The 23,763-nt window shown below is 46.1% G+C and overlaps 1 protein-coding gene across 1 annotated transcript; it reads left to right on the forward strand.

The window, feature by feature from the left end:
* Positions 1-632: 632 nt before the first annotated feature.
* Positions 633-7,030, forward strand: Nlrp6 (NLR family pyrin domain containing 6). The gene is made up of 8 exons (XM_038310520.1): positions 633-661; positions 1,215-1,486; positions 1,689-1,724; positions 1,906-3,631; positions 4,355-4,447; positions 5,786-5,956; positions 6,032-6,199; positions 6,597-7,030. The coding sequence occupies exons 1-8, from the start codon at positions 633-635 to the stop codon at positions 6,718-6,720; spliced, it is 2,619 nt and encodes an 872-aa protein (XP_038166448.1). The 3' UTR covers positions 6,721-7,030.
* The last annotated feature ends 16,733 nt before the right edge of the window (positions 7,031-23,763 follow it).

The following is a 23,763-nucleotide window of genomic DNA, read 5'->3' on the forward strand; positions in this document are numbered from 1 at the left end:
AGGGCAATACAGCTTTGCGTGTGGGAACTGTGTCTTCGAGGACTGTAAAGGTATTCCTGCACTCCAACGCCATGTTATCTTTGCCATGTGGAGCTACACACACGTGCCTATCTACACGTCCATCCCCCACAGTCAGTGGAGCTCCACGTCCCTGTAGTCACCTGCGGGTCCTAAGGTCAGAGGCATCCAATCTCTGCCCCTTAGCTGGGTGTGGGAGGATTAGCAGGCTGCAGAGTTCACCCCCTTTCCTGGTGAGAACCTTCCCACAAAGCCCTGCCCACACTTCCCCTTTGCCTTTCACACCCTGTCTGCAAAATTAAAGTCACCTAAGGCGATTTCTGACAACCTGAATCACCTTTACACAGCTGCTTGGGATGCCACACCTGGTAGGAGGAGTATTGATAGAATACAATAGAAGAAAACCAAAGGTCACCACCAAGTATAGCATTTAAGCATGAACTATGCTTAAGTGAGGGAGCCTTGTGACTCTCAGCAAGACTCTAGCTGAGCCGAAATGGACAAGGTTGAGAAACCCCCACACCCAGTCCCAGGATGAGACCAGTTTAGCCAGGAAAAGATCACCTCTGCTCCCTGTATCTACCTCTGAGCATTAGATCCTGTGACGGGACTCCATGGATGTGGCTGGGGCCCCCTGCTCCAGGTGAGTGTGGCTTTCAGGGGAAACTTTCAAAAGGAGTGGGCTAACTTCGAGAGCCTGTCCTGGGCTGCTGATTCAAAACCCATCTTCTATTGCAACTCTGCCCCCACACACACACACACCCCAACTTCAAGCCCGGGCATTTATGAGTCTGCTCCCCACAAGGAGCTCAGTCCCAGCCCATGGTGCTGGTGATCCAGAAAGGACTTACCAAAGTGTGCTACACGGGCTTGGAGTGCAGAACTTAGAAACTCTGCGGGGGCCTGGCCTATCTGCTTACTATTTCTGAGGCGAGCTGTGCTAGAGCGCTGTCAGAGGAACAAAGGAGAGCACAGACCCTTGTAGAGACCGTAAGTGGCTTTATCTGGTGTGGCCAGGTATGTGAAAGGAAGGACGCAGGAAAGCTAGCTGTGGAGTGGTCCACCTCACCACAAGCAGTTAGAGGCATATTGTCCTGGGCTCCTTGTGAAGAATGTGCGAGGCGCGAGGGGTGCTTTGGAGGTTTGGGGACAGGTCCCTTGCAGGTCATATCAGTAATAACTCTGCCCATCCCTAGCCGGGAGGCGCTGGCAAGGGAACTGATTCTGGCCGCCCTAGAAGACTTGAGCCAGGAGCAGCTGAAGCGCTTCCGCCACAAGCTGCGGGATGCACCCCTGGATGGCCGGAGCATCCCTTGGGGGCGATTGGAGAACTCAGACGCCGTGGACCTCGTCGACAAGCTGACCCAGTTTTATGGGTCAGAGCCAGCCGTGGATGTGACCCGAAAGATCCTGAAGAAGGCGGATGCTCGAGATGTGGCCGTGCGGCTCAAGGCGCAGCAGCTGCAGCGTAAGCTGGGTTGGGTAGGATGGGGCGGAATCGGTTGAGATTTACTCCTTCTTCTCCACCACCGCATGAAGCTGTGCTACTCCCAAGAACCAGCCAAAAAATTCGTGCACGGGGAGGGGGAAGTCAGTTCCAGAGGCTTCCAGGGAAATGCCTTGCCCCATCCCTCATGCTCAGTGAGCCTTACATTGGGTTTTTCTTCCAGAACTCGGCCCCAGCGCAGTGGTTCTCTCCCTGTCGGGTAAGTTCGGCGGGGCACACACTATTACTGCTTGGGGGTCCTTGGATGTGAGTGAGGTAGCTGGAGGAGGAAGTCATGACACAATAAAAGAAAGTGAGGCCAAGTTTAGACAGGCAGGGCGTTGGTTCCAGGGCTGCGGCGGCAAGTCCATCCCTACCTTCCCCGGTCTCACGCCTTACAGAGTACAAGAAGAAATACCGCGAGCACGTGCTGCTACAGCACGCTAAGGTGAAGGAGAGAAACGCCCGCTCCGTGAAGATCAACAAGCGCTTCACCAAGCTGCTTATCGCGCCGGGGAGCAACGCCGTGGAGGATGAGCTGCTGGGGCCGTCGGAGGATCCGGAGCCTGAGCGCGCGAGGCGCTCGGACACGCACACCTTTAATAAGCTCTTCCGGGGAGATGACGAGGGCCTGCGGCCGCTGACCGTGGTACTGCAGGGCCCAGCGGGCATTGGCAAGACCATGGCCGCCAAGAAAATCCTTTATGATTGGGCAGCAGGCAAGCTATACCACGGCCAGGTGGACTTCGCCTTCTTCATGCCTTGCGGCGAGCTGCTGGAGAGTCCGGGTACGCGCAGCTTGGCAGACCTGATCCTGGACCAGTGTCCGGACCGCAAGGCTCCGGTGCGGCAGATACTGGCGCTTCCCCAGCGCCTACTGTTTATTCTGGACGGTGCAGACGAGCTGCCTGCTGTTGTAGCCCCGGAGGCCGCCCCCTGCAAAGACCCTTTCGAGGCTACGAGTGGCTTGAGAGTGCTGAGAGGACTGCTGAGCCATGAGCTGCTGCCCTTGGCTCGCTTGCTGGTGACTACACGCAATGTCGCCCCGGGGACTCTGCGGGGCAGACTGGGCTCGCCACAGTGCGCAGAAGTACGCGGCTTCTCAGACAAAGACAAGAAGAAGTATTTCTTCAAGTTCTTCCGAGACGAGAGGAAGGCAGAGCGCGCTTACCGCTTTGTGAAAGAGAATGAAACGTTGTTTGCGCTGTGCTTCGTGCCCTTCGTGTGCTGGATCGTGTGCACGGTGCTGCAGCAGCAACTGGAGTTGGGCCAGGATCTGTCTCGTACCTCCAAAACCACGACATCGGTGTACCTGCTCTTCATCGCCAGCATGCTGAAGTCTGCGGGCACCAATGGACCCCGGGTGCAGGGAGAACTGCGCACGCTGTGCCGTCTGGCCCGGGAGGGCATCCTGAAGCATCAAGCACAGTTCTCAGAAAATGACCTGGAGCGGTTGAAGCTTCAGGGCTCCCAAGTTCAGACACTGTTTCTCAGCAAGAAAGAAGTGCTGGGCGTTCTAGAAAAGGAGGTCACCTACCAGTTCATTGACCAGAGCTTCCAGGAGTTCTTGGCTGCATTGTCCTACCTACTGGAGGCTGAGGGGGCTCCAGGGGCACCCGCGGGAGGTGTGAAGATGCTCCTGAACTCTGACGCAGAGTTGCGTGGTCATCTTGCACTCACCACTCGCTTCCTCTTCGGACTGCTGAGCGCAGAGAGGGTTCGTGACGTTGAACGTTATTTCGGCTGTGTGGTGCCAGAACGCGTGAAACAGGACACCCTACGGTGGGTACAAGGACAGGGCCACCCCAGGGTGGCTCCAGTAGGGCCAGAAAAGAATGATGAGCTGGAGGACACTGAGGAACCAGAGGAGGATGAGGAAGAACTCAACTTCGGACTGGAACTGTTGTACTGCCTGTACGAGACACAAGAGGATGCTTTTGTTCGCCAGTCTCTCACCAACCTTCCAGAGATAGTTCTGGAGCGAGTTCGGTTCACCCGCATGGACCTCGAGGTCCTGGGCTACTGCTTCCGGTGCTCCCCAGCTGGTCAAGCTCTGAAACTGGTCAACTGTGGGCTGGTGGAGGTAAAGGAGAAGAAGAAAAAGAGTCTGATGAAGCGGCTGAAGGGGTGAGTCTAGAGGGCAAGGCTGTCCTCACCAGCGCAGTACACATGCCCACTTGGGCTGGGAAACATGTCCACACCTGATAACCCATATGGTAGGGAGGACTTTAGGACTGTTTGACTCACCCCTTGCAAGGCAGCTGTCTCTCTTCTTCCCCAGAGTGACCTCACCATGCTCCATGCAGATCAAGGCAACCTTCCCAGCACAGCCAACATAGCTCCAAGAAGCAACCTAGGCCCCCACCCTGATGCAGTTTCTCACACATTCTGGAATATGCCATGTCCTCTGTGTGCTGAACCTCGTATCTCCACCCCAACACTATTTGCTGTCTATCTTCAAAGTCTACCCTGACTTCACCACTTGGGTTCAACCGCTGGGCCCAAGGTACTGACCGCAATATTCCATAGCCCAGCTCCACCAGATCCTAGGTTCCTACACAGACAGACATTTACTTTCTATAAACTAAGTTCTATTCAATACCCATCCCAAGACTCACCATCTGTTGAGACTATACACCAAGACAGTGGCAAGACCTGGTCCTAGGGACCTACAGGCCCACTCTTGGGTTTTATTCAAGTTTGTTGCTTGGGGGGGGGGGGGAGAGGAACATAAGGGATGTGGGATAAGTGACAGAGACAGTTCTAGAACTCTAGGAAAAACTGAGTACTTTCTAAAAAGGCCTGGAAGGAACATTATGGTCATCAACCTTGTTTTTTCTCTCCCTACAGTTCTCAAAACACCACGAAACAACCCCCAGTCTCCCTGCTGCGTCCACTCTGTGAGGCCATGACGTCCCAACAATGTGGCCTGCGTATCCTGATGTGAGTCACCATGCCTCAGCATGGAGGGGATTCCAAGCTGGGTGCCCTGTACAGAGACAGAATTTGCCCTCTGGGGAAGGCTGGGGACATAGGAGGCGAGTTTAACCAGGTTCCATCACTATTAAGTTCTGGTAGAGGAAGGCTGTTGCTAGGCTTTGTGGGAAACGGGGTGCAGCACAGCCTGTGGGGAGAGACAGAAAAAGAGCTTCCTATGGAAGGAAGTTCCCTGGTGCTCTTGGAGACTGCTGGGCCATCTCTTGGAAGGAAAGTGTTCAGAGGGGTCGCCAGCTGGTACATCCTGCCTCTCTGTACCCTTGAGCAAGTCTGTCTGCCCATGCTTTGGTTTCCTCCCTGTAAGACATAACCAGCTGAGGGCTGGGATGGCTCATAGATTAAGAGCACTGGCTGCTTTTCCAACAGTCCTGAGTTCAATTCCCACCAACTACTTGGTGGCTCACAACTATCTGTAATGAGATCTGGTTACCTCTTCTAGTATGCAGGCATGCATGCAGACAGAACATTGTATATATAATAAATAAACAAATCCTCTTTTAAAAGAATATAAGTATGTACTCAAAATATTATTATTATTATTATTATTAAGCTGGGCAGTGGGAGCTCACACCTTTACTCCAAGCACTCAGGAGGCAGAGGCAGGTAAATCTTTGAGTTCAAGGCCAGACTGGGCTACAAAGTGAGTTCCAGGATGACCAGAGCTACACAGAGAAACCCTGTCTCAGAAAAATACACACACACACACACACACACACACACACACACACACACACACACATATATATATATATATATATATATATATACATACAGAGAGAGAGAGAGAGAGCACCAGAGCCAGATAATTCCACCTCGAGATTGACATAAGATTTACTGAGGCTCCATGGGTAGAGTTCTTAAAAAATGATAGGTTTCATCTTTTAGCTATCACTGTTGAGCAGAGAGCAAGGAAAGTTATAGGAATAATAGTGACAGGCCACGGTGAAGCAGAAAGTCATGCATCAATAGAGGATGAGGTAGAAGGCTGGGTTTGTGCACGTAAGGGTCCAGCACCCTGAAAATAAAAGAGCCAAAAAGATTTGGCCCAGAAAACAAAGTACATGAAGGTGCTCACTTCGTGATTTGTTATTGAAAAAAAATCGAAAATAGTAAAGGTGCTCAATCATTGGGGATGACGGCCCACCTGAACCCACGGGGTAATTATGAAAAGCTATACATTTCTTGGCTGGTCATCAGGCTACAGGGGGATAGGTAGTTGGTTCAGCTGGAGGCAGAAAAGCAGTCAGGGGCTTACAGACCAATCTACACACTTTCTGACCACAGCTTGTCACGCTGCAAACTCCCTGATGCAGTTTGTCGAGACCTCTCTGAGGCCCTGAAGGTAGCTCCTGCTCTAAGGGAGCTGGGTCTCCTCCAGTGTCGGCTCACTGAGGCAGGCCTGCGTTTATTGAGTGACGGACTGGTTTGGCCCATGTGCCAGGTGCAGACACTCAGGTGAGGCCTGGTTTTGGAGGGTTGGAGGTAGGGGATCCCAACACCTGCAACCTCTGAAGTCAGCTCTTCCCACAGGATGCAAATGCCTAACCTCCAAGAAGCAATCCAGTACCTGGCCATCCTGCTCCAGCAGAGCCAGGTTCTGACCACCCTGGATCTCAGTGGCTGTCAGCTGCCTAACTACATGGTGTCCTGCCTGTGTTCAGCCCTGAAACACCCTAACTGCTGCCTAAAGACACTCAGGTGAAGGCAGGGGGAGACATGGTGCTGAGGACACAGGCTATCAATTCTAGGTTAGAGTAGGCGCCTAGGAATCCCTCTCTGAGACCAAGCTCACACACAGAGCTGGGTGCCCAGCCTACAAAGACTCACCTTCTATGATTCTACCCAAAGCTCTGGGTCTCAAATAAATATCCATAGCCTGTGGAGACAATCTGGGCCAGTGACCCTAATCATTGTCTATATTCCCTCAAAGGCTCTCAACTTTGAATAGGTTCCAATGCTTCTGGTACTTGTGTCTCTGTTATAGCTAAGCAGACAGCTCCAACCACTCCACTCTCACCTGGGTTCTTTCCCCCAGCTGATCAACCCTTGCCCCTAACTGATCCTTGTCCCATCTGTCTTATGCATGTGGCTGCAGTCTGACCTCTGTGGAGCTGAGTGACATGTCACTGAGGGACCTTCAAGCTGTGAAGACATCAAAGCCAGACCTGACCATCCTACATCCAAAACTAGATACACATCCTCAGCCTCTCAAGAGATGAAGCAGTGTCTTCCAAGGCCCTGGAGGCCAGAACAGGGTAAATGATGCTGTAATAAAAGCTCTTATGAAGATGTCCTCCCCATTCAAAAGCAGGAAGATGCCAGCTTCTCCCTCAAGGCAAGTCTTTCAAGTCTAGAAGCCACAGAAGGGAAAGCAAAAGACCCAGGTAGATATAGGCCCTTGATGGCTCCTGGATAGGCCTGGTACATGTCCTACCATGCCTTGGACACTCTGAGGTTAGTTTTTCCCCCAACCCCACAACCACTGCTACCTTACTTTCTGTACCCTCTAATCTGTTCCTTGCAGATAATCCCAACAATAATAAGAATATTCAGTAATTGAACATATTGTTTAATGGTGTTACTCATATTTGATCTGGCCCACATCTCTTGTATAGGTGGATGCAGGGCCCCAGAGTATTACCTTCTATAGGTAGAAGGTAGGTGGATCACCATTCCAGTCTGGAATTTGGGGTGTTGGCTCTTAGAAGGATGCCATTCTGGAAACCTTGGGACTTTAACCCAGAGGAATCCACTTGGTGCCTGAGATGCAGGGCAATGAGCCAAAAGAATGACAGTTTTATTTGATGATGGGAGTTGGGGCAACACAATGGATGTCTCCAACATAATAATGATTTTTTGATTCCCTTTCATTGATCTCTGTAACACTTGTCTATTAAAGTAGGTGTTGGCACAACTCTCCTATAACCACATATACAGAGCAAGGTTTAGTCACAGTCCACCACTGAAGAAATGGGCTTGGCATGCTGGCCTGACTGCAAGAGAGGCGTGGCATTGAGAATCAGGACAAGCCATGAATGCCCCTTCTGTCTGTGTGTTGCTTCTATTGGTTAATGCATAAAGAACTGCTTTGAGCCTATGGCAGGGAAGAACAGAACTAGGCAGGGAAAGCTAGGCTGTATGCTGGGAGGAAGAAGGGTGGAGTCAGGGAGATGCCATGTAGCCCCACCGGAGACCAGACGCTGGAACTTTAGCCGGTAAGCCACAGCCACATGGCCATATACAGATTACTAGAAATGGGTTAAACTAATATGTAAGAGTTAGCCAATAAGAAGCTAGAGCTAATGGGCCAAGCAGTGATTTAATTAATACAGTTTCTGTGTGATTATTTCAGGGCTTAGCGGCCTCCCTTTCTCCTCACTACAAACTGACACCCATGAGGCCAACTAAAATCCACTTAAAAACCTGAGAGAGCTTGAAAAGGAATTCTAGACATAAAAGAACAGAGTTTAGCAGTTTCTTGGTAGCAACAATTTTTTTTCTAGATGGGCTTGCAGCAAGTAAGGTACCACAGGGCATAGTAAAAACTGTGCAACTTCTTTAAAAACAAACAGACAACAACAACAAAAAAACCCTACAACTTTCTGGTTCACCAGCACAATGGTTTTGGCTCTTTTGGGAGGTTTGGCTATCAAGCATTTAAATGGGGTTTGTGGATAGCGTACTGCAAGTTACTTGGTGGCAGCATGGGCCTACTGGTTATCAAAGTTGAGGTGGTGAGGATGGCTCCCACCCGGCAGTCTCAGGCACTAACGGACTTCCACCATGTTGGACTGTGTGGAGCAGGCAGGAAGTGCCATATTTCCCCTAGCAATGACGCAGCTTAAGTTTTTAAGAAGCGCTTAGCATTTTAAGAAGTGCTACTGGACAATAAAGAATTACAGATTTACAATAGGACAGATTCAGACATAAAAAAACCTCTAAATGGGCCACAGTGATGGGTAAATGTACGTAGGCTTGGGAGAGAGAAGAAAAAGAGTACAGAGAGTTATAAAAAGAAGTAAATGTTTTTTTAAAAAATAAAACAAAGTCTTTAAAGCGACTTTAAAGAATATAGATAGTCATAGATTAAAAGAAGTAAAAAAAGAATAAGCCACATAAAGATGGAATATACACAGAGAGTCTGGATTTTGTATACTATTGTGTTTTCTGTAAATTTTTTGATTGTGAAGAAGCTAAGAACAGAGAGACATTTCATTGTACAGGCTGCTAAGCTAAACCAACACAAAGGTATCTTGACTTTAAAATTTGATTCTAAGGATATGTTGCTTTGGAAAAGAGGTTCTTCTTTTGCTTCCACAGAGAATGAGAACCTCTGGATTGCTTCCAGACTAATATTGTTTGATAGACCATGACCCCCTGAAAGGTCATCATGAACACCCCTCAAAAATTACTTTGCCCAATAGACAGCAGGAAAAAGTTTGGACAGAACTATGCCCATATTCCCAAATATTGTCTATAAATGTTTATTTACATTTAAAGGGGGAATATGTAATAGAGATGAATACTTTGCCTTGGTATGGATCTTGCTTTATCAATACAAATTTAAGGTCAATTTTGTTATACATATATTTCTGCTCTTGATTAAGGTATTGTGTTTGTGAATCTCATTTTAAAATGTAATGTAAAATTAAGAAATATAAGTTAATAGATAATCATCTATAATAGTCAAGCTTTTAGTCATGTTAGTTAGATTTTCTAGATGTATAGAGATATATTTCAGTTAGATAGGTATTCTTCAAATCTTTCAGAGACCTTCAGAATATGGCATTTAAAATGTTTAAGGACTTAAGACTTTTCACGACAGTGAGACACATCTGCTCCTGGCAGCACCAAGCTCTTCAAGAGGAAGATGGGCATTGAAGAGTTGGTTGACCATTTGGCAAGAAACTGCTCTTGCCTGGACTGCTTGATAAACTGGACATGTAGAACCCACAGAGAAATGACTGCTGAACTTACCTAAAGGTGAGATGGTCCTTTGGGGTTCCTGCTACATGAAAGAGTCTGCCAGACATTCTACAGGATACAAAAGAAAGTGACTGGCAAACTGCCAATATAGGCGGAACTGTCTTTGAAATTTCCTGCTTCATGGAAAAGTCTTCTGGATACAAATAGGCCTATAGGCTGAAGATAGATGCCCCAATGGTACAGAAAAACTTTGGGTGACTGTCCAGGCAGTGAGATGTCTTTGTCAATTCTAGAGTTTTGGAAGTTATTTATAATGTACTTCCTGTTTACTTAAGTAATATCATATCCTTCTGAAGTCTTTGATGGAGTTGAAAAATTTATAGTTATAGTTTTCCTTAGTTATGATAAAAGATAAAGTAGATATAAATATTTTAACTGTAATTCTTGCTTGATAACTGTTTTGTTATATGTAATTTTACTATGTTAAAGTTAAAGCCTTCCTTTTTGTTTAAACAGAAAAGGGCAAATGGTGTGGGAGGTCCTTCTGTCTACGTGTTACTTTTATTGGTTAATGAATAAAGAACTGCTTTGAGCCTATTGCAGGGAAGAACAGAACTGGGCAGGGAAAGCTAGGTTGTATGCTGGGAGAAAGAAGGGCGGAGTCAGCGAGATGCCATGTAGCCCCACCAGAGACCAGACGCTGGAACGTTAGCCAGTAAGCCACAGCAACGTGGTGATACAGAAATTACTAGAAATGGGTTAAATTAATATGTAATAGTTAGCCAATAAGAAGCTAGAGGTAATAGGCCAAGAAGTCATTTAAATAATACAGTTTCTATGTGATTATTTCGGGGCTAAGCAGCCGGGAACCAACAAGCAACCTCCTCCAACAAAAGTAGATGTTGGCACGACTTTTCCTATAACCACATAGACAGAGTGAGGTTTAATCACAGTCCACCACTGAAGAAATGGGCTCAGCATGCTGGCCTGACTGCAAGAGAGGTGTGGCCTTACAAATCAGGATGAGCCATGCATGCCCCAGAACTGAGTCTTCTCTGCTCAGCACTGCAATGAGCCCCCTTACTTCCCAGGGGAAATTCCCTCCACAATCCGTTTATATATCCATTCCTCCATCCTCCACAATGAAAAACACAAAGCCTACTCTATCATTTACTTTCCTATTACTATAATAAAGCACCATGGCTGGAAACAACTCATGAAATGAAGAGTTGACTTGGGCTTACAGTTCCAGAGGGAGAAGGGCCCACCAAGGTTGGGAAGCATGGCAGCAAGCAACAGGTGTGTCAACTGGAGTAGAAACTGAGGGTTCACATCTTGAACCACAAGCACAAAGCAAAGCATGAACTAGAAATGAGACTAGTCCTTACACTCTCAAAGCCTGCCTCCCTGACATATTTTCCTAAGAGTGTCACCAATTAGTGCCACCAACTGGAAATTAAGTGTGCAATTATTGTGGTAGTTTGAATGAGAAGGCCCCCATAGGCTCATATTTTTGAATGTCTAGTTCCTAGTTGGTGGAACTCTTTGGGAAGAATTAGAAAGCATGGCCTTGTTGGAGGAGCTGTGTCATTGGGATGGGGGTGGGTGAGATTTCAAAAACCCATGCTAGGCCTAGCCTTGCTCTCTCCCTCTACCTCCAACTTGCAGACCAAATGTGAGCTTTCAGCTACTGCCCCAGCACCACACCTATCTGCCTGCTGCCATACTCCCTACCATGATGATCATGGACTAATCCTCAGAAACTGTAAGCCAGGCCCAATTAAATGCTTCCTTCTATAAGCTGCATTGGTCGTGGTGCCTCTTCACTGTGATAAAACAGACCTATCTCTCTCTCCTGCCTTGCTATTGGCCTTTCAGCTCTTTATTAGGCCAATCAGGTGCTTTAAACAGGCACAATAACACAGCTTCACAGAGTTACACAAATGCAGCATAAAAGAACGCAACATTAAACGCAACATCATTAAACCAACATTCCACAGCACAGAAGAATATAGCACATCTTAGCTAATATTCCACAACATTTCTCCATTTTCCTTTTAGGTAAATTTTTATTTATTTCTGTATTGGTCCCTATAGTGTTTGCTTTAATCAAGCCCCAAGTTAAAGGTCAACTTGTTTTTTTTTTTTAATTCATTCTTCCTCTATAATCTTGAGATTCACATGTCATAAACTGTTTCAGTTGTTTCCTGGAATGTTACTGAAACTGTCTGACCATAAACCCACAACAGTACTTTTCCCATGATAATAAAAGTAACTGAATTCAGTTTTGTAATCACTTGCTCACCTGCTACAGAGAGGAGTCCTGCTTTTAGTCTTGGTTGCTTGCATCTCCTATTCCTGAGGAGACTGTAAGTTTGGCCTGTTTGCAAAATACTTTTTTTTCAAACCTTACAACATCTTAGTGTTAGCTCTTGTTTTGTTTTTGGTTTTTCTGGATTTTTTTTTTTATTTGGTTAGTTTTGGTTTTGATGGGTTTTTTTTTTAGGTTTTTATTTGTTTGGGGGGAGGTTGTTTTTATTGGTTTTTGTTTGCTTGTTTGTTTTAGGGGAGGTTGGGTTTTGTTGTTGTTTGTTTTGGGGAGATGTTTTGTTGTTGTATTTTGTTTGTTTGATTGTTCGTTTTTGGCTTTTTTAACACGGGTTTCTCTGTAGCATAGCCTTGGTTGTATTGGAACTTGCTCTATAGATCAGGCTGGCCTTGTAGACCAGGGTTGCCACCACTACCCAGCAAGAGTGATACTCTCCTTAACAATTATACTTCTCTCTTCTAGCCCAAGCCCTGGATACAGTAGGCATCCTCGTGCTCTCTCCTCTCCAAACTGTACAGTTTGTATTTAACCCCACTGTTCTTTTTTACTGTAGACATGATTAAGTGTTACCAGTAACAACCGTGTACAGGTTCAAGATTATGTTGTCTTGAAATTTCTCCCACTAGAGAAATTAGCCCATTATTTTAAAATTTGACCTCAGATAAGTTCTTAGGACAAGGGCAGGAAGCAGCCAGTTTCTTTGCCAAATTATCACACAAACATCTTATAGCCGAGTTGGCAATATTGTTCCCCTCTGAAATCTCTTGAGCTGGACCTCTACATTCTAAATTGTTCTCAGTACTACTGTCTTCCAGGGTCTGATCAGAATGACCCTTTAAGCTCTACTTAAAGCACCCAATCATTGTTCTAGTCTAAAGTTCCAAAGTCTTCCACATTCTAAAACCCAACATGGTCAGGTTCTTTGAAGCAAAAACCCATTCCTGGTACCAACTTCTACGTTAGTTACTTTTCTGTTGCTGTAACAAAATAAAAATAAAAAACTAAAAACGGGATAAAGGCAACTTAAGGAAGACAGTGTTTATTTTTGCTTACAGTTTCAGAGAAATAAGAGTCCCTCACGGCAGGGAGGCAGAGCAGCAGTTGGCAGGTACAGTGGCAGGGACAGATGCTGAGAGCTCATATTGTCAAAGGCTAGCATGAAGTAGAGAGAGGAAGTAGGGCAAGGATGTAATCTCTTAAAGCTCACCCCAGTGACATACATCTTCCAGCAAGACCGCACCTCCTAAACCTTCCAGTCACCAACTGGGGATCCAAATGTTCAAATACCTGAGTCTATAGGGAACATTTCTTTCTGTTGGCTGGTTGGTTGCGTCTTTTGGGTTTGTTTGGTTGGTTTGGTTTTTGGTCTTTTTCGAGACAGGGTTTCTCTGTGGAATAGTCCTGGCTGTCCAGGAACTCACCCTGTAGACCAGACTGGCCTGGAACTCATAGAGAGCCCCTGCCTCTGCCTCCTGAGTGCTAGGATTAAAGGCACATGCTGCCACTACCCAGCTGGGGAACATTTGTAATCAAAATCACCACACCTGTCTTCCTGGAGCTGGTGTTCTGGACCTAGCAGAGAGAGAGAGAGACAATAAGTACATAGATGATACAATGAATATCATTCAGTAAATATGTGATACATAAATATATAATATGTAAATATGTATGATGTATAGTTATAGATATATATTGATACATAAAACATGGTTAATAGTGATCTAATACAAGAAAAAATACAGTAGCTCTCTCTTCCATCTTCCTCTCAGAGAGGCAGCTTCGCTTCTCCCTCTCTCCCCACTTCTCTGCTTTTCTCTCTCTCTCTCTCTCTCTTCCCCCCTCCCTCTCCCTCTCTCCTTTAATAAATCTTTATGTCTAAAAAAAAGAAAGAAAAAATACATTAATATATAGTATATAATACATTAAATGAATGTCTAAAACACGCAATAATTAGGGGTGTGATACATCAATTGCATGTGAAATACACAAATAAAACAAAGTGTGATACAGTATATACATACATAGACACACATGTTATAGATTAACACATAATATAATAAGTATGTGCAGGAAGATGGGGAAATTGAGACAGCATGAAAAGAAAAGGGGGACTTGAGTTCTAGTTTGTATTTTCTACTCTTGAGAGTTAAGACTTTCTTCTTTCTTTATTTTGGTTTTCTGAGACAGTGTCTATGTGACCCTGGATACACTAGAACTCACTATGTAGACCAGGCTGACCTCAAACTCACAGAGATCCACCTATGTACCACTATGCCTGGCTAAAGAACCAAGATTTTCAATACAACTGCTCAAATAAACATCATCTACAAAGACAGTATTCCTCTTCTTAAGACATCTCAAATTAGAAATGTGTTTCCTGAGTCTGGAGAGATGGTTCAGTGGTTAAGAGCTTGGGCTGTATGAATGCTGGGGATTTGAACTCCGGTCCTAATGCTTGTAGAGCAAGCACTTTACCCACTGAGCCATCTCTCCTACACTCTCAAATAAGACTTTCGTAAACAAGTGCAATGTACTTTCTTAGGAACAGAACGTTTATGAGATGTTTCATTTTGTCTTAAGACCCAGGGTCTCATATACCTAGACTGGCCTCCAACTCACTGTGTAGAAGATGACTTTGAACTTCCGATCTTCCCTCTACACCAGTGTGATTACAAAGTGTCACTGTGTGGTTTAAGCAGTGCTACAGTGTAAGCCCATGGCTTGGCACATGCTATGCAACCAGTCTGTGACTGGTTTTGTTTTTTGGTTTTGTTTTGTTTTGTTTTCAAGACAGGGTCTCACTAGGTAGCTCTGGCTATTCTAGAACTCAGTCTGTAGACTAGGCTGGCCTCAAATTCAATGTCAGCCATCTCTCTCCCATAGAACTGAACAATGTACCTCATAAACCACCTTACAAACTCAGTTACAAAAGGAAATTCTTTGAGAGAACGAGTAAGCCATTTTTATTTAACTTTTAAACTTTACTTAATCTTTAACTTTGCTTAAACTTTGAACCTGGCTGTAAATTATATCCTTTGAGCAATGTAATTTCAAAAGCTGCAAAATCATACATAGCTATTGCTAGTGTTAACTGAGACTCTGGAGGTCCTATTCTGGAGTCTCAGTATCCTGAAAAGGGGACTCTAGAGGGGACTAGAAAACTCTTTGGCTAAGGATTTGAGAGAATGTCAACAGGGCAAGTGTATTATTAGTAAGGGTTCTTCAGAGGAACAGAACTGATAGAAAAAAATATATGTATGTATATGTATATGGGATTTATTAGAGTGGCCTCCTACACCTTCCCAGAAAGTACCACCAACTGGGACCCAAGTCTTCAAATACCTGAATCTCTGGAGGCCATTTCCCATTGAAACTACCACATCTGCTTTCCTGGAGCTTGTGTTCTGGACCTAGCAAAGAGACAGACAGTAAGTTCACAAATGATCTATATCATCCAGTAAATATGTGATATATATTATGTAACTATGTGTGATATATCAGCATGATACAGGTACCTATATCACATAAATATACACCATGTTTCATGTACACCTGTATTATATAGGTATTTGCTGTGTTTTATGCATCATGGCTATGGTCCAGCTAGTCCAACAATGGCTGTCTCCTGATGGAAAGGTCAAGAATCTGCTCGTTGTTCCGTCCATGAGGCTACATGTCTCTGCTGGAGTTCAGTCTGTGTTGGAATCCTGAAGAAGTAGGCTCTAATACCAGCTAATTACCATGCCCTTTTACGTAGGCTGCCACCAGATGGTGTGGCTCAGATTTAAGGTGGGTGTTCTTACCTCAAATATCCCTGATTCAGGATGGGGCTCCCACCTCGAAATGATCCAGTCGTGAAAATCTCTCACAGGTGTGCCCGGTTGCTTAGATTTCAGTTGATTCGAGATGTGGTCAAATTGACAACCAAGATTAGCTATCTCAGCAGGCGAGCTGTAAATCTTACAGGAAAAGGGAGATGGAGAAAAGACAGTCTTTTTTTGTTTCAGGTGCAGTAATGGAGGTCAGCAAGCAGCAGGGCAAAAGGCAGTGGAAATGGCATGGAAGGGGTGACCAGGGGAATGGGGGAAGGCGGGAGGTGGATGCCTTCAGCAAAAGAGGATATCCAGAGGGTCAAGGAAGGAAACAGTCAAGTTAGGGAAGGCCAGAGCTAATGCTCAGTGGGTAAAGGCACCACCAAGTCTTCCCATCGGTGTTAGATCCCTGGAACCCACATGGTGGAAGGAGAGGACCAACTCCCACAGGTTGTCCTCGGGCTGCATGAACACACACAAGTGCATGTCCACACACATGATAAATAAATCAGTGTGCAAATTTTTAGTAAAAATGGGGCCAGAAAAACGGTCAACACCCTCATAAGAACATACGTGCAGGGAAAAACACAAATGCACATGAAATAGAAATAAATACGAAAAAGAAAAATAAAACCAACCAACCAACAAACGAAGCTCCTGGTCAATAGAATAGAACCTATGACCCAGAGAGAGATCTAACATTCCGGCTGGGCTGTGTCATTCTCTCTGCCAGGCCCAAAATGGCAGGCTCCCCTTAAGCTATGAAATAGACCAAATAATAAGTCATTCAACGGGATTCTGTGTTTTCCTCCCCAGAATCCCTGTCTGCAGTGCAGCAGCTCAGAGGCCACAGCCATTTAGGGGCATACGTCGACCCGGTCTTCTCAATTATTCAGAAAAGCATAATGACCTTTCCTGTTCTTCCATCTCTTTTCTAAGCACGTTTCCCTTAATACCTTGGGCTTCCCACACAAACACACAATGTTTTGGGATTTCTGTGAAGTCTCTTACCCTGCTGTGTGGTTGCTTGTCAGCCATGTGTCTAACTTCCATGCCAGCATAAATGGCAAGGCTTTTTGCCTTCGCTCCTGCATCTCCCTCCACTGCGTAGCAGCTGCTGAGGTTTGCAGCTGACCTAACCTCCTGGTGGGGGTTTCTTTTAAACTCTGGTAAAATTGTCCTTGACCATCTATTTGAGCCCTCTCTCTCTCTCTCTCTCTCTCTCTCTCTCTCTCTCTCTCTCTCTCTCTCTCTCTCTCTCTCTCTCTCTCTCTCTGTTTTCTGAGACACGATTTCTCTGTGTAGCCTTGACTGGAAAGATGACTAGGCAGTTAAGAGCCTATGTTTCTCTGGCAGAGGACCCAGGTTCAGTTGCCAGCACCCACATGATGACTCACAACCATCTATAACTCCAGTTCCAGAGGATTCAATACCTTCTTCTGGCCTCCACAGGTACTGCACACACACATGGAGTGCAGACATACATGCGGACAGAACACTCAGACACATATAATAGAAATAACGAAAATTCAAGACAAAAATAGAAATCCCCTTTCTACCAGGGACTCCACAGCCACCACAAGTGGCACAAACCCAGGTTGAGAGTGGATCTCACCCCTCACTAAGGAGCTTCTTTCTACAGTAGGTGGATGTAAGGGGTTCAGGAAAGAAAGCAAAAGTAAAGCTCTGTAGGTGAAAAGGGAAAAGTTTGTTCCAGGGCTGGAGAGATGGCTCAGCAGTTAAGAGCATAGCCTGCTCTTCCAAAGGTCCTGAGTTCAATTCCCAGCAATCACATGGTGGCTCACAACCATCTGTAATGAGGTCTGGTGCCCTCTTCTGGCCTGCAAGCATACATGTAAACAGAATATTGTGTCAGGGACCATTATCCTAAAATATGATAGCAGGGACCATTGCCCTAAGGATGTTTGCGGAGAACCCGCCCCACATCCCAACTATCTTGAGAACTATTTGTTTACGGAACCCACCTTATTCCAACTATCTTGAAAAATGTTAATGGATCACATGTTTCGGCTTACACCAGGTACTGACTGATGACCTTCCACTACCCTGGCAAAGTTCCTGCCTACCCCTACCTCCACCCCATTCAAGGGCTATATAATCTGTAACCTTCACCCTAATAAACGAGACCTTGACAAATGGAATCTTGCTTGGTCTCCTTCCTCTCTTCAGCCCATGTTCTTCCAGGTAGCGCCCCTTCAGAGGACCCTGAATAGCTGACCCTGCCGGCGGGGTTAATATTGTATACATAATAAACAAACAAACAAACAAATAAATAAATAAATATTTTTTAAAAGCTTGTTCCAAATTACCATACCAGAGAAAGTGGGAGTGGGGCTACATCTCCAGGGTTATAAGGGAAGGGGTACCTGGGAGGAAGGAAGCCTGTGATGTGAGCTGGTGTGAGGGGCTTCGAAGTGCTAACAGGTGCTCAGAGACCCTTGATATGCTAATAGCCACCACAGGTGTGTGTTGGAGGAAGAGTCAGGCATCCCCTCCCCCCCACCCCACCCCCACTTTGCCCAAGATAAAGATTCCTTTTAGCAAGTAGGAACTACCTTCTCAAGTCACTGAGGGAATGCTGGCTAAATGCCAGACTTCAGGGGGAAAAAGAATTTCTTGGGACCTGACAAAGGAGGACATGGCACAAAGCCACAGCTAGTCAAAAGGAAGAGAATAACTAACGGTTGGATGCAGAGCCACTGACACATGAACAGCATAACTCCTGGACCTAACATCAAGGTGCAGGGGCAAGGCTGGCTGTGGTGGGGAACAACATGGCAGCCTAAAGATCTGTACAGTTCCAACAACAGTTGCCCTCCAGACGTAGACAGGGAAAGCTCCTGGGGCTCCACCCCTAGATGAAGAGCTATAATCTAGTAACAACTGCCGAAAGGGAGAATTAGTCTTCCCCTGGGAGGAGCCAGCCTCAGTGTGACATGGGCGGAAAAAACAAACAAGCAAAATACCCGTAAACAATTCCATGACTGTCTGGCTAAAGCAAGCTGTATTTAGAACTAGCCAGCCAGCAACCTCTCCCAAAGTCAGGATTTCAGAGAGTAGTCCTTCGCTGGCTTTTGAGGTCCCTTTTATGGGGAAAGATTAGGGTTGATAGAAAACAGCTGTTGGGATAATTGGCTGTTAGAAGAGGCAATAAAAATAAGAGCAAGAACACGTCCTGTGGAGGGGAGCCATCAAGGGGTCTGGGAGGGTCCTGTGGAAGGGAGCCATCAAGGGGTCTGGGAGGGTCCTGTGGAAGGAGCCATTAAGGGATCTGGGAAGTTCCTGTGGAAGGGAGCCATCAAGGGGTCTGGGAAGGTCCTGCGGAGGGGAGCCATCAAGGGGTCTGGGAGGGTCCTGCGGAGGGGAGCCATCAAGGGGTCTGGGAGGGTCCTGCGGAGGGGAGCCATCAAGGGGTCTGGGAGGGTCCTGCGGAGGGGAGCCATCAAGGGGTCTGGGAGGGTCCTGCGGAGGGGAGCCATCAAGGGGTCTGGGAGGGTCCTGCGGAGGGGAGCCATCAAGGGGTCTGGGAGGGTCCTGTGGAGGGGAGCCATCAAGGGGTCTGGGAAGGTCCTGCGGAGGGGAGCCATCAAGGGGTCTGGGAAGATACGGTTTAATAAGGCAAAGGGCAACCTTCTGTCACAGCTTCAGGAGATTAGCAAGGAAAAGGGGTGGGCATACATCATGGGGTTGCAAGTTCTGCAAAGGTTGAAATATGGATTTGCAGGATACATTAGGCCTTGGAAACAGAAATGTATTCTCGTAAAGTATGGCTACTTAATAATAATGTAACAATGTACCTCCTTAACAAAAATGTGGCTCCTGTTTTGATTTCACACCTGTAATTACTGTTCTGTCTCTTTAAGAGACAAGCCACGCCCACTCCCTCCCCCATCTGCTGAGACAGGCTGATCTTCAGCTTCCAGCCTGAATTCACTCTCTTTTCCCGCTCCTTCTCCAAGATGCAGCTTCTTCTTCTCCTCTCCCCTCAACTTCTCTCTCTCTCTTTGCTCTTCTCTCTTCTTCCCCTTCCCTTACCATACTTCCATAACCCACTTAATAAATATCCAACCTCGGGGCTGGAGAGATGGCTTAGTGGTTAAGAGCATTGCCTGCTCTTCCAAAGGTCCTGAGTTCAATTCCCAGCAACCACATGGTGGCTCACAACCATCTGTAATGAGGTCTGGTGCCCTCTTCTGGCCTGCAGACACACACACAGACAGAATATTGTATACATAATAAATAAATAAATATTTTAAAAATAAATAAACAAATATCCAACCTCACTCTGCATGGTGTGCCTATCTGTCTGTCTCTTGCCTGCTGCCACGTGGTTCCCTGCCTGGGACCAGCCGCCTTCAGAGGCCTGTGGCAAGGTCTCCTGCACAGTCCCTGCCTAGGATTGGCTGCTCTTGGGACCCGCTGCCCCCGCCTGCCAGCACATGGCCCGCTGCCTGCTGCCACTCGGGACCTGCAGCGTTTCTGCCACTGCAGCTATTTGGGGATCCACAGCAATTTTTATTAAACCATTACAACGCCTCCTATTGGTGTCCAGTACCAAGTGGTCAGCCCTAGAAACACAAACTGGAAGGCAATGTGAGAGCCGGAGTTACATTTTAAGTTTTAATTACTGAACAGTCTAAGAACAAGACTATAGAAATGTAGGTTCCAAAAACAGGAACGTAGAGATAAAGAATTAAAGTTGGAAGCCTAAGAGAAAGAGAGCAAGCTGTCAGCAGCTTTCTCAGCAGTTTAAGAATTAACTATTAACAGTGGGTTACTTTGCTTTACAACGAACCCATAGCTCTGTCTGTAAGACTGGAGCGGCTCTCTGCAAACTGAGGGTCCCTCTGTAAACTGAGGGTCAACTTTAGATAACTCCCTAGCCACTCATGACCAGCATCTAACGTGAGCTAAGCTAACTTTTAAATGGTGGGATGTATGTGACTTTTGGTTGTGCATCGTCCCATACCCTTCCCTGCCATGCAAAACTGGCAATATTAGGGGAGTAGAGAACTTTGGTAAACACCATCAGGAAATGCCAGAGGGGGAAAAAAACGGGCTAAATACAAACACTAGTTTAACTGAAAAAAAAAAAAAAAAACCCTGTCAATAGAAACTGAAAAAAAAAGCAATTTTTATCTGAGTTTTACCTTGAGATTGTAAAAATTCTTTCGTTCATGCCTAATGCTTGCTTCTTGCTCTAAAAAGGGGACTTCGGAAACTATCCTTTGTCACAGCTACAGAAGCTGGCTGTGATCACAGCTATAGCTGATAAGCTTTGTGTGCCCCATGGCAATTCTTTTCTTTTCCTGAAATAAAGTTTGCTTCTGGTTTAATAGTCTTTGGTGGTCTGCCCCCCATCATTGCCCGACTGTGCCCAATTACTATGCTTGAGAGAGCCAGGAAACAAAAATGCCTCTGCTCTCTGCAAGCCCCTTGCCCTAAGACAGATAGTTCCTGAAATGCTGGAGGCTAACGTTTAACAGAGATAACAAGTCACATGCTTTCACTCCCCTAAACAAGTTTGTTTGACCCATCTGCACTAGAAGTGCTTTTAATCACTGTGGGCAGGAGGTTCTCAAGCAGGAAATATATCAGGATGTATGCTTGCCTGTGATTGGGTAAAAGCTGGAGGTACATCAGGAAGTATGCTTTCTCCTGACTGAACCCGAAGGGAAATGTAATGAATTCTGGATTTTCCTTCTTAAGTCCTTGCAAAATTTGATTCAGGCCCATTTTCTGGAGAACCAGATATGGACCTGACCAAAGCCCATCCACCTGGCCAGTATTCAGTTAAAGCTTGCTTCAAATTTTGCTTTTAACTGCGGTAGTGGTTTTATTCTCAGTTGGTGGATTTACATCAACACTGAACAGACTCAACAGGTTGTGTTTATACAGCTATTCATGTCGTGTAACAACAATGGCTAAAAAGAGGCCCTGTGAATTTGGGAAGGGCATACGTGGGAGTAGGACAGAAGGTAGAAATGATGTAATTGTATTTTAATTAAACAAAAATAAATAATAGCTGGGCAGTGGTGGCTCACACCTTTAATCCCAGCACTAGGGTGGCAGAGGCAGGCAGATCTCTGTGAGTTTGAAGCCAGCCTGGTCTACACTGTGAGTTCCAGGACAGCCAGAGCTACACACAGAGAAACCCTGTCTTGAAAAACCAAAACAAACAAACAAACAAATAAAAAGCTAAGTGTAGTGGTGTACATCTTTAATTCCAGCACTCGGGGGGAAGAAGTAGTTGGATCTCTGTGAGTTTTGAGGTTAGCTTGTTTTTTTTTTTTTTTTTTAATATATATATTTTAAATGCTTCAAGATCCCTGGCGGCAGTAGGCAGCAGAAATGCTGTAGGTCCCAAATGGTGGTAGCGGGCCTTGTGGCTGCAGACAGCGGGGCCCTTCTAGCAGCCAGTCCCAGGCAGAGACGGCTGCCGGTCCCCGAGCAGTGGCTGGTCCCAGGCAGGGAGACACATGGTGGGCGGGCAGAAGACAGAGACATGGGTAGACAAGACTTGCAGAGTGAGGTTGAATATTTATTCAGGCGGGTTATGAAGGGGGAATGTGGGGGAAAGCGGAGAAGTGGGGAGAGAGGCAGAAGTGAAGCTGCCTCTCCGAGAGGAAGATGGAAAAGAGAGCAAGCTCAGGCCAGAAGCTGAAGATCAGCCTGCCTCAGCGGGTGAGGGAGGGAGTGGGCATGGCTTGTCTCTTAAAGGGACCAGGGACCAAAACCATAACATTCCCGGGTCTTCCTTATAATAAAAAGCAGGAGATTAGACACCACAGTTTGAAGGAATTGGGGTGGCAAATTCTCAGAACTGCTTCCTGCTGATTTGTGGGTGTTGTCTTGGGGGGGACCTGAGAGAAGGCTGGGTGCTGGCCACATCCTGGCATAGCTGGTCTCTTTGCTTTTGACCGGTGTTTGTGGCATGGAAATGTCTGGTGTCTCTTATCCTGTTTAAGGTATTGGCGGAACAAAGAACAAAGTTAAATTAAGGAAAAAAAAATTTTTAAGATCAGGGAATTGAGAGGGGTGTATCTGACCTGTTTAAGGTGGATTATTTAATTCGGCTCCCTGGAACTCACAAGAACTCCTTGGGTTTGTGAAAACAGAAGTTTTAGACACATAATGACTGTAGCATATTTTTGTACAATGAAAAGTATTTTTTAAGACTATGGAAGGCAATATAAGAAGTAATCTGGGAAAACCTCTCAGCCATCAAACTGTCAGAGATCTTTGAGAAGGATTAAGATTTTACTTGAGTTACTGATTAAAAAATAACAGAGAACTTACTTGGTTGGCACCCAGAGCTACTCTTTTTGGGTCCTCCACGGTCTCTGAAGGTTGCACTTGACCTTTGTCGGTTAGCGCAGGCCTGCCAGGCTCCAGAAGACCTTGTGGGCTAAGAAATCTGTAGGAAGACAGGCCTACCTTGACCTGAGCAGCTAGACTGTCAATTCCAGCGATCCCGTCCACGTCTAGAGGTCTTTAGTTTAGATGAAAGGCAGTTTTTCCCAATGGTCAGCGCTCAGCAGTCGCTGCGAACTGTAGAAGGACGTTGTTCTGCGCCCGTCTATCTTCTGTCTTCTGTGGAGGGAGCAGAGAGCTGCTGCTAGGAGCCAACCTGTCTCTTTTTTGTTGTGAAAAGTTTTTAATAATTAAATACATCATAGTTTTCATACCAAGTTCCAGGCCAACCACTCCAAAAATAAAATAAAAATAAAAGAATCTCTCTAAATAGGAAAGGTCCAGCGAGCTAAGGGGAAAATCCAAAAAGCATCAGGTGGTGAGATGTGTGACCCTTTATAGGGTCTTCACGCAGAGTCCACCTCTCTCACGGTCGGGGGAAGCAGCATTTTCTCACACATGCTCTGTTCCTTTTGTGAAGCCAGGTGCAGAAAGGGCTTCCAAAACTTTGCAAACTGTCCCTAGCATGCTCTAGATGTTGTACCTAACCTAAGGGGGACCAGCCTAAGGGGAACCAGCCTAAGGGGACACCAACCTAAGGGGACACCATCCTAAGAGGGAAGGGCATCCAGCCTTCCACAGCCAACTGGCTTCTTTCACAGGCTGGTTCTGATGAAGCTGTTTTCACTTTCTGACCTCTTACTGTTTCTATCCAAATGTGCTGCCACATTGACTTGTCCTGAAATTCTTTTCTGCAGTAG

This window comes from Arvicola amphibius, chromosome 1 (assembly GCF_903992535.2).
Source record: "Arvicola amphibius chromosome 1, mArvAmp1.2, whole genome shotgun sequence".
Taxonomy (NCBI): domain Eukaryota; kingdom Metazoa; phylum Chordata; class Mammalia; order Rodentia; family Cricetidae; genus Arvicola; species Arvicola amphibius.